The 14,680-nt window shown below is 41.8% G+C and overlaps 1 protein-coding gene across 1 annotated transcript in view; it reads right to left on the minus strand.

The window, feature by feature from the left end:
* Positions 1–1,870: 1,870 nt before the first annotated feature.
* Positions 1,871–14,680, minus strand: part of LOC125246371 (zinc finger protein 721-like) — a 15,430-nt gene continuing 2,620 nt past the window's right edge. Inside the window, exons 2-3 of the mRNA XM_048157338.1 lie at positions 6,078–8,412; positions 1,871–2,630 (exon numbers count right to left, since the gene is read on the minus strand). Coding sequence (XP_048013295.1) covers positions 2,585–2,630; positions 6,078–8,407 — 2,376 coding nt within the window. The 5' untranslated portion in view covers positions 8,408–8,412 and the 3' untranslated portion in view covers positions 1,871–2,584. The remainder of the gene's footprint in view (positions 2,631–6,077; positions 8,413–14,680) is intronic.

The following is a 14,680-nucleotide window of genomic DNA, read 5'->3' on the forward strand; positions in this document are numbered from 1 at the left end:
AAACGAAATTAAACTAAACAAAATTAAACCATAAAACATTATTCAAAATACATACTGAGTGACTTATACAATCTTTGTCATGAAATACACTTGTTTGAGCTTTGCATAATACTAAAATGGTTTGAGCTTGAATATCATTTTGCATGACTTTAATAACCATGATGAGAGCAAGTAAGTAATAAATACTTGTCATTGTGCATTTATGTCCTTGTTCCCTCTCTATGACCTGAACTGATACCTGTAAAATCTCAGAAATGTAGAAACTGCGAACAAACGAATTACACTAAAGGTTGGGCTCAAAAGTGTTCCTTATGACAATCCATGGATATTGACATGCAGCCAGGAATCGTGTTTCCTGAAATTTATATGTGCCTGATTTTGACGCTGGGGAAATACATAAAGCAAATCTGCCTGTGAATATTTTATATTCTACAATAGGTATAGGTTCAAATCCGAGTAATCACTTATATCAATGTTATATCGTCATATCGTCCATGCCTAAAACATATATAGTTTTATGGTATAGTTTTTGTCAGTTTATTTAAAAACACCCAATTATTGACTGACTGTACAAATAGCTTTGACACAAAACCTGAGGTATACATTTAAAGACTTCCGAAAGCTACAGGAAAAAAAAGAAGCAAATGGATCACTGCAATTCACAGAAACAGCTGGACTCCAGCAGAGAAACATATCATTTTGTGTCAAAATGTTGGATTTTGAGGTAAAATCATACCGTATATATTGTATTGTTATATATTATGTTGACAACTCATCAATTAAATATTTTCCATCTTATATTATATATAACTGGGTGTTTTTAAATAAACAACACTGACAAAAACTATACTATAAAACTATATATGTTTTAGGGATTGGACGATATATACAGTGGTATGTGAAAGTTTGGGAACCCCTTGCAGAATCTGTGAAAATTTGAATAATTTGAACAAAATAAGAGAGCTCATACAAAATGCATGTTTTTTTTTTTTGGTTTTTTTTATTTAGTATTGTCCTGAGTAAGATATTTTACATAAAAGATGTTTACATATAATCCACAAGACAAAAAAGTAGCTGAATTTATTAAAATATCTCAGTTCAAAAGTTTGGGAACCCTTGATTTTCAATACTGTGTGTGGTTACCTGATGATCTACGACTATTAAAAAAGGTTCAAACATTCACTGATGCTCCAGAAGGAAACACGATGCATTAAGAGCCGGGGGGTGAAAACTTTTATAATTTGAAGATCAAGCTAAATTGTACTTAATTTCTCTTCCGGGAAACATGCAAGTATCTTCTGTTGCTTCTGAAGGGCAGTACTAAATGAAAAAAAAAAAAAATATTTCAACAAAATAAGGAAAATTTGGACTTCTTCATCCTGTTCAAAAGTTTTCACCCCCGACTCTTAATGCATCGTGTTTCCTTCTGGAGCATCAGTGAATGCTTGAACCTTTTTTAATAGTTGAGTTTGAGTCCCTCAGTTGTCCTCAGTGTGAAAAGACGGATCTCAAAATCCTATGTTGTTTGAACCTTTTTTAATAGTCGTAGATCATCAGGTAACCACACACAGTATTGAAAATCAAGGGTTCCCAAACATTTGAACTGAGATATTTTAATAAATTTAGCTACTATTTTGTCTTGTGGATTATATGTAAACATTTTTTTAAGTAAAATATCTTACTCAGGACAGTACTAAATAAAAATAACATGCATTTTGTATGATCTCTCTTATTTTGTTAAAATTATTCACATTTTCACAGATTCTGCAAGTGGTTCCCAAACTTTCGCACTTTAAGTGATTACGCGGATTTATAAAGTAGATTTGCTTTATGTATTTCCTCGGCGTTGAAATCAGGCACATATAAATGTCATGAAACATGACTCCTGGCTGCATGTCAATATCCATGGATTAGGTTTATTTGACAAGTTTTAAGAAACACTTTCGAGTCCAAACTTTAGTGTAATCGTTTGTTTTACTCTCGTTTTCACAGCTTCCCCTATTCAATCCAGTCATGCAGCAGGTTCTTTTGCCACTCAATTGAGCTGAGGGAGCGCGTTCCGGCGGGAAAGTGACGTCGATGCATACCCTCTATAGGGAAGGTGTAGGACATTCAGTGTAAGCGTTTTGAAGAATGCTGAAAGCGGAAGTACGTTCGAGGCGATCATTTACGTTTATAAAGCATATACAGTTGTATATTTTTTAAAAATGGCCGATGGTTTTGCTAGATAAGACTCTTATTCCTCGTCTGGTATCATTTAAAGCCCTTTGAAGCTGCACTGAAACTGTCATTTTGACCTTCAAGGAAGGGAAGGGAATAAAATGCCACTGAAAAATAGCCTAACTAGCCTATGTAAAACGCTTGCAACAACACAATAAAAAAAATGGTAGAAAAATTACATTTTGATAAGGAAACTCAAATTTAAAGTGACAAACAAATTTTCCTGATATTCCATGACTTGGACAAAAAAGTATATAAAATTCGCTGACTTTCAATGACTGGAATAGACCTTTTAAAATTCCATGATATTCCAGAAATTCCATGACTCGTGGGAACCCTGATGTTTCATTCTGCAGGTTCTGGATCACTGGATCTCTCTGTCCTCTCCTTCCAGATGCTTTCTGGTAGTTCTGACAAAAACAAACAAGACATGATGTGAGATGAATAATAAATATTTCAGACCCTGCGCCAAGTAAAAAGACTAAATCACATGTAAAATAAATAAAATGAATGACACTGATCATGTAAATCAAGATCTTCAAATCACGCTAGATAACAGATCATCAGGTTTTGTCGAAGCCTCAGCAACACAACCTTTCTTAAAGTATTTATTATGATTAAAACAAACTTAAATTAACTAGAGCTACAACAACTATTTGATTAAATAGATTATGAAAATAATCAACAACCAAACAGATTAAAGATTAATCATGTACAGTAGTGGCCAAAACTGAAGTTTTATTTGATATTTATGACACTTCAGGTTTTATTAAACAGTGAAAATATGAGTGTATTATGTCATATGTCATATTGGGAAGAAGAATAACAAAACTCCAGCATATACAGTTGTATGCAAAAGTGTAGGAACCCCTGACAATTGCCATGATTTTCATTTATAAGATCAAATAACTGAAGGACACAGTAATATTTCAGTAGTGAAATGAGGCTTATTGTATTAACAGAATATACGCAATATGCATCAAAACGAAATTAGACAGGTGCATGAATTTGGGCACCCTTGTCATTTTGTTGATTTGAATACCTGTAACTACTTAGCACTGATTAATTGGAGCACACAATTGGTTTGGTGAGCTCATTAAGACAGGTGCATCCAATCATGAGAAAAGGTATTTAAGGTGGCCAATTGCAAGTTGTTGTTCTCTTTGACTCTCCTCTGAAGAGTGGCAACATGGGGGCCTCAAAACAACTCTCAAATGACCTGAAAACAAAGATTGTTCTACATTATGGTTTAAGGGAAGGCTACAAAAAGTTATTGCAGAGATATAAGCTGTCAGTGTCCACTGTGAGGAACATTGTGAGGAAATGGAAGACCACAGGCACAGGCCACATAAAATATTGGAGAGGCAAAGGTGAAGGATGGTGAGAACGGTCAAAAACAGTCCACAGACCACCTCCAAAGACCTACAACATCACCTTGCTGCAGATGGTGTCACTGTGCATCGTTCAACAATTCAGCGCACTTTGCACAAGGAGAAGCTATATGGGAGAGTGATGCGAAAGAAGCCTTTTCTGCACACATGCCACAAACGGAGTCGCTTGAGGTATGCAAATGCACATTTGGACAAGCCAGCTTCATTTTTGAATAAGGTGCTGTGGATGAAACAAAGATTGAGTTATTTGGTCATAACAAGGGGCGTTATGCATGGCGGCAAAAGAACACAGCGTTCCAAGAAAAACACTTGCTACCCACAGTAAAATTTGGTGGAGGTTCCATCATGCTGTGTGGCCAGTGCCGGTACTGGGAATATGGTTGAGGGTCGCATGGATTCCACTCAATATCAGCAGATTCTTGGGAATAATGTTGAGGAATCATTCACAAAGTTGAAGTTAAGCCGGGGCTGGATATTTCAACAAGACGACGACCCAAAACACTGCTCAAAATCTACTCAGGCCTTCATGCAGAGGAACAAGTACAATGTTCTGGAATGACCATCCCAGTCCTGAATATCACTGAACATCTGTGGGGTGATTTGAAGCGGGCTGTCCATGCTCGGCAACCATCAAACCTAACTGAACTGGAGATGTTTTGTAAGGAGGAATGGTCCAAAATACATTCATCCAGAATCCAGACACTCATTACAGGCTATAGGAAGCGTCCAGAGGCTGTTATTCCTGCTAAAGTAGGCTCTACTAAATATTGATGTGATTTTTCTGTTGGGGTACCCAAATTCATGCACCTGTCTAATTTCATTTTGATGCATATTGCGCATTTTCTGTTAATCCAATAAGCCTCATTTCACTACTGAAATATTACTGTGTCCTTCAGTTATTTGATGGATCAAAATGAAATTGCTGATCCAAACACCCAAATATTTATAAATGAAAATCATGGAAATTGTCAGGGGTTGCTAAACTTTTGCATACAACTGTAATTAAAAATGTTAAGTCATTATAAGGAGAATTCATCTTGTAATTGAGATGTTACTGTAAGCCATTATTATTAAAAAAACATCTCATTATTAGGAAACTATCCTATTGTTGCAAGGAAATACCTCAATTGGTATGAGATTTATTTTCTTAATATTATGTCAAAAACTCAATTATGAGAAAGCTTCTGATTATTAAAGGTCCCGTTCTTCGTGATCCCATGTTTCAAACTTTAGTTAGTGTGTAATGTTGTTGTTAGAGTATAAATAAAATCTGTAAAATTTTAAAGCTCAAAGTTCAATGCCAAGCGAGATATTTTATTTAACAGAAGTCGCCTACATCGAACGGCCAGTTTGGACTACATCCCTCTACTTCCTTCTTTAATGACGTCACTAAAACAGTTTTTTGACTAACCTCCGCCCACAGGAATACACAAGAGTTACGTTTGTAGAGTGTGTTTGTCGCCATGTCGTCGAAACGCTGTTATTTTCATCCCGCAGTCCAATCACCGGGTCTGATTCCGGCTCAAATTAATAGGGTAAAATTAAAGACATGTTTACAATAACACTGAGCGCGTGCATCTCCACGTTATGGTAAGAGGCGTGACCTTTCCGGGCAAGGAGCGCTAAGCTGCTGTCGAATCACAACACAGGAACCGCTGGCACAATCAGAACTCGTTACGTATTTCTGAAGGAGGGACTTCATAGAACAAGGAAGTCATCAGCCCGTTTTTATGACAGTGGAAACAGCGGTATACAGATAAGTAAATTATGTGAAAAATACTGTGTTTTTTTACACGCGAAACATGAACACATGTTATATTGCACACTATAAACACAATCAAAGCTTCAAAAAAACACGAAAAACGGGACCTTTAAGACATACAGATTTACTGTGGCAGAAACAGGCTTCCATAGAAAATAATGGCAGCTAAACAAAAACACGGATGCTAAGAGATGCTAAGAAAATAATCTTAATCTTAGATCCATCTCTGTACATGCTATATACAGAGATGGATTTTGGATTGAACATTAGATTTTGTCAGGTCTGTGCTAACTTGAGATCTGTATAATGATACGGATCAAATCCATTGATAAACACTTTTTTCTGCATCTCTGTTCATGTGTTTTTGTATTGACCTCCATTACTTTGCTCTGCAGTGACATCTGTTCTGATTTTCTGCTTTTCCATGAGCGCCACCTACTGTCAGAGAGTGAATCTGCATTTTCATTCTGCTGTTCTGCCATTGTCATTTTTTTTTTTGCATTGTTCTGAAACTGTAGACTGTAAACAAAGATGGACAATGCATCTGCAATTCCTGTAGAAAGTCACTATAGAACATTTAATGCAAACTATCCCTGAAATGGCCGCTGACATCTCGCTCTGAAGAAAACTAATTCTGCGCAGTGATGATCATGAGATTGATCCATAGCATCAAGCTCTCACTCACATGAAGATGAACTACTTACCGTGATCTCAGACTGTGGCGATGTGGTTTCTCCACTGCATGGATCTTCATGTGTATCTTCAGGTGACTTTTAAAAGAGAAACTCTTTCCACATTGATCACACGTGTGAGGCTTCTCTCTGCTGTGGATCCTCTCATGTGTTTTCAGATTTGATGACTGACTGAATCTCTTGTCACAGTGTGAACACTTGTAAGGTTTTTCTCCAGTGTGAATCATCTCATGAGTTTTCAAAATTGTTAACTGATTGAATCTCTTGTCACAGTGTGAACACATGTAAGGTTTTTCTCCAGTGTGGATCATCTGATGTTTTTTCAAAATTGTTAACTGATTGAATCTCTTGTCACAGTATGAACACTTGTAAGGTTTTTCTCCAGTGTGAATTCTCTCATGCAGTTTTAAACTGGTTGCTGTAGTAAACATCTTCTCACACTCAAAGCACATGTACTCTCTCACACCAGTGTGTGTTTTCTGATGTCTCTGTAAAGTTTGCAGCCATGAAAAACTCTTTCCACACACAGAACATGAATGTGGCTTCTCCTTCGTATGAACTGTCAGGTGTTTCTTCAGATTTGATGCCCAGAGAAATGTTTTACCGCATTGATCACATGTCAACGGCTTCTCTCCCGTGTGAATCTTAATGTGAACATTAAGATGACTTATGCATGAGAATCTCTTTTCACACTGTTCACACATGTAAGGCTTCTCTCCGGTGTGGATTCTTATGTGTATTTTAAGGTGTATTTTTTGCATGAAACTCTTCCCACATTGATCACATGTCAACGTCTTCTCTCCGGTGTGGCTCTTCATGTGGCATTTAAGCTTTGATGATTGTGTGAATTTCCTTCCACATTGATCACATGAGAACGGCTTCTCTCCCGTGTGAACTCTCACGTGTTCTTTATGGTGTGATGATCGCTTGAAACTCTTCCCACACTGATCACATGCATTCAGCTTCCCTCCAGTGTGGATCCTCATGTGTTTTTTAAGGTGTATTTTCTGTGTGAAGCTCATCCCACACTGATCACACATGAAGGACTTCTCTCCAGAATGAACTCTCATGTGACGCTTAAAATAAGGTTTGCATAAGAATCTCTTCCCACACTGATCACATGCGTGCGGCTTCTCTCCAGTGTGGATCTTCTTGTGTAACTCAAGGTGTTCTGATCTTGTGAAGCTCTTCCCACATTGATCACATGTGAACGGCTTCTCTCTGCTGTGGATCCTCTCATGTTTTTTCAGAGATGATGACACACTGAATCTCGTGTCACAGTATGAACACTTGTAAGGTTTTTCTCCAGTGTGAATTCTCTCGTGCTGTTTTAATTGGTTTGCTGTAGTAAACATCTTCTCACACTCAAAGCACATGTACTCTTTCATGGCAGTGTGTATTTTCTGATGTCTCTGTAAATATTGCAGCAGTGAAAAACTCTTTCCACATACAGAACATGAATGTGGCTTCTCCTTCGTATGGACTGTCAGGTGTGTCTTCAGAGCTGATTCCAGAAGAAATGTCTTCCCACATTGATCACATGTGAATGGTCTCTCTCCAATGTGGATCCTCATGTGACGCTTAAAATAAGGTTTGCATAAGAATCTCTTCCCACACTGATCACATGCGTGCGGCTTCTCTCCAGTGTGGATCTTCTTGTGTAACTCGAGGTGTTCTGATCTTGTGAAGCTCTTCCCACACTGATCACATGTGAACGGTCTCTCTCCAGTGTGGAATCTCATGTGACGCTCAAGACTTTCTTTGACTGTGAAACTCATCCCACACTGATCACATGTGAATGGTCTCTTTCCAGTATGAACTCTCATGTGACGCTCAAGATTACCTTTGTTTGTGAAACTCTTCCCGCACTGATCACATGTGAACGGTTTCTCTCCAGTATGAACTCTCATGTGACGCTCAAGATGACATTTGTTTGTGAAACTCTTCCCACACTGATCACATGCATTCAGCTTCCCTCCAGTGTGGATCATCATGTGTTTTCTAAGGTGTATGTTTCGTGTGAAGCTCATCCCACACTGATCACATGTGAACAGCTTCTCTCCAGTATGAACTCGCATGTGACGCTCAAGATTACTATTGGTTGTGAAACTCTTCCCACATTGATCACATGTGAATGGCTTCTCTCCAGTATGAACTCGCATGTGACGCTCTAGATCACATTTGCTTGTGAAACTCTTCCCACACTGAGTGCAGGTTGTAGATTTCTTGGCTCTTCTTTTCTTTGAAAATGTCTTTTCAGTCTTTGAGCGACTCCAAGGTTTTTCTCCAGGTTTGTCATGATGTTCCTCCTCCACTTCACTCAGATCTTCACTCTCCTCCATCAGGTCTGAAATGAAAGAAAAAAAAAATAATTTCAATTTCAGTACATCAAAACAATTCAAAGTATGGGTGTGAAATATAAACCATGTATGATAATATGTAATTGTTGTTTTAAACATGTTCAATCTGACATCATCAAGTATGTCTCTTACTTGCAAAAACCAAACAAAAACACACCTATAGAGTCCACGCATACACTGTGTGATGTAGCCTTTTCACTTTACATTAAATTGCATTAAGAGCGTCTGTTCTCACTGCATTATTAACTATTAAAATCCAGTAAAAATGCCCCTGTATTTAGTATTTGTCTTTTAGGCTTAATTTATATCATATGATATAGTTAGGCAATCACACCCCAAATTTCAGCATGACTGCAAATGCACTATTGCTTTTATACAACAAGACATTTATATTAAGTGACTTACATTTTAGACACAAAATTACCTGTTTTTGCTCCATTTTGGTTGAATGAATGATTCAATGACTCACTCATTATGAAAGTCAAATACTTCTTTCCTGAAATTATCAGCCATTTGAACATATCGATTGATTTAATGACTCGTTACTTCGCTCATTAACAGTGACTTGACACCACCTACTGGTGGTTTTAGTTTCATACTTAAAGTATTCAAATTCAAAATCATTGTTTTATTTTTTAAAACATCAAAACAGTTGTAACTGCTGGTTAAATGCATTGACGTCCCTCTGAGCTGCATTAAACAGTCTGAGTAAATACTTTTAAATGCCACTTCAGGTGCAGCTTCTGTGTTTCTCTGCAGTGCAAAGACGGATTCTGTTGAAACTGATTTCATTCGATTGGTAACAACCCTGTAGTGTCTTATTCTAGCTGAATTTATTGATGTGGGAGGAGCTTCACTAACAATGTGATTGATGTGGGAGGAGCTTCACTAACAATGTGATTGATGTGGGAGGAGCTTCACTAACAATGTGATTGATGTGGGAGGTGCTTCGCTGACAGTGTGATTGATGTGGGAGGAGCTTCGCTGACAGTGTGATTGATGTGGGAGGAGCTTCGCTGACAGTGTGATTGATGTGGGAGGATCACTGAGAGTGTGATTGATGTGGGAGGATCACTGAGAGTGTGATTGATGTGGGAGGAGCTTCGCTGATGGTGTGATTGATGTGGGAGGATCACTGACAGTGTGATTGATGTGGGAGGATCACTGACAGTGTGATTGATGTGGGAGGAGCTTCACTGTCAGTGTGATTGATGTGGAAGGAGCTTCACTGACAGTGTGATTGGTGTGGGAGGAGCTTCACTGACGTTAGGCTTAATCGACTTGATGCAGCGCCGCAAAGACCGATCAGCGGCTGACTTGAAGCAGTGCATGCCGGTAAGAAATGTTGTCCGACTTGAGACAGCGCTGAAGTCATGTGACTGTGACATATGGCTTTAAAGTACCGCGAGAGCGATTCGAGATCAGCCGCCTGAGTTAGCCAGCGCAGTTTCTCAAGAGGAGCTGCACGAGCGCTGATGACGACACAGCTGTTTCATGATTGGCCGGATTCACTGCATGACAACGATCACGTGTGTTTCTTGTTTATTGTCACGCCTTCAGCTCCACTAATGCTCAAAAATTCTGTGTTTTTATAACAGTTAAAGCTCTTTTCATGTAGTCGCGATGTTGTATTGTGTCATGTTTATCAAAATAAAACGGATAAAAAACGTAGATCCCACTACATTGTTATTTAAATAACATATGCTTATGTTGAACTTTATTCTTGTAAAAACAGACGCTGTAAGCAGTACATAAAGTTTTGAATGAAAAGGTCTCTGAAACATCAGTGTATTAGTCAAATATTGCATTTATTTCACTTCAGCTGTGATAAAGTATGCAAACGCAGCGTGAGCGTCACTACGGGAAGCAGAATGTGTCCGACTTCACGTCTCCGTTTTCAGCTCCTCCCCGCCTGCACGCGGCTAATCCCGCCGATCGGTTACATCCAGCAGCAGCCGATGTCGAACACACCTAGTGTGATTGATGTGGAAGGAGCTTCACTGTCAGTGTGATTGATGTGGGAGGAGCTTCACTGTCAGTGTGATTGATGTGGGAGGAGTTTCACTAACAGTGTGATTGATGTAGGAGGAGCTTCACTAACAGTGTGATTGATGTGGGAGGAGCTTCACTGACAGTGTGACTGATGTGGGAGGAGCTTCACTGACAGTGTGATTGGTGTGGGAGGAGCTTCACTGTCAGTGTGATTGGTGTGGGAGGAGCTTCACTGACTGTGATTGGTGTGGGAGGAGCTTCACTGACAGTGTGATTGATGTGGGAGGAGCTTCACTGTCAGTGTGATTGATGTGGGAGGAGCTTCACTGACAGTGTGATTGGTGTGGGAGGAGCTTCACTGACAGTGTGATTGATGTGGGAGGAGCTTCACTGTCAGTGTGATTGGTGTGGGAGGAGCTTCACTGACAGTGTGATTGGTGTGGGAGGAGCTTCACTGTCAGTGTGATTGATGTGGGAGGAGCTTCACTGATGGTGTGGTTGATATGGGAGGAGCCTGACTGACATAAGGCTTGTTCGAGATGCATTGGCACTGTGCAGACCAATCGACATATGACATCAAAGTACAGCGAGAGTGATTCAAAAGCATAAGGAGTTGTTCTCTCTCACAGAATATTAATGTCATACTCTGACTGATCTGTGCAGTGCCGAAGCATCTTGAAAAAGCCTCTTGTGTTTGCAGTGGGAGGAGCTTCACAGATGACATGAAGGATGTGGGAGGAGGACCTGTCAAAATCAAAAAATATCAGTCACAGATAGTTTTTATACTAAATAACATTTGTCTTTCTGTCCATCTATAGTAAAGTAACTGATGCTAATTCACAAATTCTTTTTATTGCTAACCAAACATCATTCTGTTTCTTCATTAAAATACAGGTAGATATCTAGAAATATATCTAGGTTTGTCAAATGGTGGAAAATCTGCCTTTTGCATCCCAGAGTACCCAGCCATTTCTGATTGTTTCAAATTATAATTCTGTGTAACGATCACCGTCTGCTCCTGTCACTCCCCGGACTACACTTCCCACAATTCTCCCTGTCAGTCATATACAGCCATGCACACACTCCTCACTAATCACCACACCCAGCTGCAGCTTGTTACCTGGACTATAAAAGGACTCTCACTCACACCATCTAATCGCGAAGTCTTGTTAACTGTTGTTGCAATTCCGAGCGTTTCCCTGTGTTTACTGTCTGCCTGTTTCCTTGCTTCGCTCTCAAGCCCGGTGGCCGCTTCGCACTCAAGCCAGCCGCCCGCTTCACTCTCAAGCCCGGTGGACGCTTCGCTCTCAAGCCCGGTGGACGCTTCGCACTCAATCCAGCCGGCCGCTTCGCTCTCAAGCCCGGTGGCCGCTTCGCACTCAAGCCAGCCGGCCGCTTCGCTCTCAAGCCCGGTGGCCACTTCGCTCTCAAGCCTGCCGGACTCTTCGCTCTCAAGCCAGCCGGACGCTTCGCACCCAAGCCAGCCGGCCGCTTCGCTCTCAAGCCAGCCGGCCGCTTCGCTCTCAAGCCCGGTGGCCACTTCGCTCTCAAGCCTGCCGGACTCTTCGCTCTCAAGCCAGCCGGACGCTTCGCACCCAAGCCAGCCGGCCGCTTCGCTCTCAAGCCAGCCGGCCGCTTCGCTCTCAAGCCCGGTGGCCACTTCGCTCTCAAGCCTGCCGGACTCTTCGCTCTCAAGCCAGCCGGACGCTTCGCACCCAAGCCAGCCGCCCGCTTCGCACTCAAGCCAGCCGGCCGCTTCGCTCTCAAGCCCGGTGGCCACTTCGCTCTCAAGCCTGCCGGACTCTTCGCTCTCAAGCCAGCCGGACGCTTCGCACCCAAGCCAGCCGGCCGCTTCGCTCTCAAGCCAGCCGGCCGCTTCGCTCTCAAGCCCGGCGGACGCTTCGCACTCAAGCCCGTCGGACGCTTCGCACTCAAGCCCGTCGGACGCTTCGCTCTCAAGTTCGCTGGTTGCTATGGACTCAAGCGCCCTGGACGCGATGGACAAGATGGCTGCGTTGCCAGTGCCCACGGCCAAGATGGCCGCTCCTGCGATGCTCAAGGACGTGGGGGGCGTTCCAGCCAATGAGTCCGCTCCAGAACCCGCTTCATCCAGAACCCGATTCATCCAGTGAGTCTGCCCCTGAACACGCTCCAACCAGTGAACCATCTCCTCATCCTTGGAAGAGGAGGAGGAGGAGGAGGAGGAAGAAGGCTCCTTCTATTCTTCCTCCTCTTACACCTAAGCTTCTTGCCCTGCCGGCGCCACCTGCGCTTCTTTCCCTGCCGGCGCCACCTGTGCTTCTTGCCCTGCCGGCGCCACCTGAGCTACTTGCTCTGCCAGCGCCGCCCAAGCTCCTTGCTCTGCCAATGCCTCTCAAGCGCCTTGCCCTGCCGGCGCTGCCCGAACGCCTTGCCCTGCCGGAACCACCCGAACTCCTTGCCCACGAGGCCGCAACAGACCCCGTTGAAATCCCCAAGAACTTTTTTGGGGGGGGCAGTATACCTGAGGGTGGGGAGCTTGCAGGTGGGGAGCTTGTGGGTGGGGACCTGCCCGGCCACTGCCGTCATTAGCCTTTGAACAATTATGGCCGTTTATGGACCCTAACCTGCCGTGGTTACCCAAGCCACCTGACCTACTGTGGTTACCCAAGCCACCTGACCTACCGTGGTTACCCAAACCACCTGACCTGCCGTGGTTACCCAAACCACCTGACCTGCTGTGGCTGCCCGAGCCACCTGACCCGCCGTGGAGTTATGGCACTCCTGATCTGCACTGGCTGCCCGCAGCACCTGACCCGCCATGGTTACCCGTGGCGCCTGATCCACCGTGGCTACCCTGGAGCCTGCATTGGAGACCATGGTCCCGATATAGCTCCAATGCACTCACCCTCCCTCCCTATTCGTGCCTTTTACGTCGCGAGGACGCACCGACCGGAAGGGGGGCGTTATGTAACGATCACCGTCTGCTCCTGTCACTCCCCGGACTACACTTCCCACAATTCTCCCTGTCAGTCACATGTTCACTCCACACCAATCACCTGTCGCCACATACAGCCATGCACACACTCCTCACTAATCACCACACCCAGCTGCAGCTTGTTACCTGGACTATAAAAGGACTCTCACTCACACCATCTAATCGCGAAGTCTTGTTAACTGTTGTTGCAATTCCGAGCGTTTCCCTGTGTTTACTGTCTGCCTGTTTCCTTGTTACCGTTCCTGCCTGATCCCTGTTTATTGACCCATTGCTGCCTATCCTGACCCTTGCTTTGTATAATGACCTGTGAGTGATATCTGCCAGTCCCGACCTCTGCCTGTACCTGGATTACGACTCTGTCTACCCTCTGCTGTACCTGTTTGCTCCTGATTTACCCTGCCTGTACGACCACGCTTGCATTTAATAAACGCTGCACTTGGATCCCCTGCCTGAGTCTCCCATTCACGACATTCTGTTTGTGTTGCCATATAAGGCAATACATTTAGCCTAAATAATAGTCACGTGTCATTACATGTATTAAAAATGTAAATGTATGAAGAAATAAATTTACAAATTGGTGGATCCAAAATGGTCAATATTTATGCATTTTATTCATATTTAAGTTAATCATTTATGGCTTATGATTTATTGATTTTACTTTTACATGATTTCATATAATCATGTACTCCTACTTTATATATTAATTCTCATCATATTTTCAAGTATTTACTTGTTATTGTACCCTTATGGTTATTATTCTTTTATATTTAAGAGTATGTATGCTTGTAATATTTAATTGTTCTTCAAGTGTTCCAATGTGACAGGTCATGTTGACACGAAAAAAAATATAAACAAAATATGTCTTAATGTAAGATTTGCAAAATCCCCTAAAGGGAAATGCCCTATTTCCATTTTCATCTATTTTTTGACATCGGACCAGTTTATGACATAATGGGTAAGTTCATCTGACCTTTTCTGATTAACGAAAACAAGGTTTGAGTAATTTTCCCTATTCTTGTTAGGGGGGCTTCTTTCCTCCTTTGCTCTCCCTTGCTCTGCTGCTTCATCTCTCCTATCTGCAAATGTCTTAATTATTATTTCTTTCTGTATATTCAGAACTTCGTCTATTGGATACAATACTCTGGATTTTAAAATACTCTAAATTTTATTATTAACTATTAATTACTTCTTTCTGATTGTTACTTTACCTTTTGGTTTTATTAAATATTTTCATTATCGATTAAAGTTTGCGTGCAAGGCTAAATTTAATTGCAATGAATTGTAGG

Source organism: Megalobrama amblycephala, linkage group LG1 (assembly GCF_018812025.1).
Source record: "Megalobrama amblycephala isolate DHTTF-2021 linkage group LG1, ASM1881202v1, whole genome shotgun sequence".
NCBI classification, from domain to species: Eukaryota; Metazoa; Chordata; class Actinopteri; order Cypriniformes; family Xenocyprididae; genus Megalobrama; species Megalobrama amblycephala.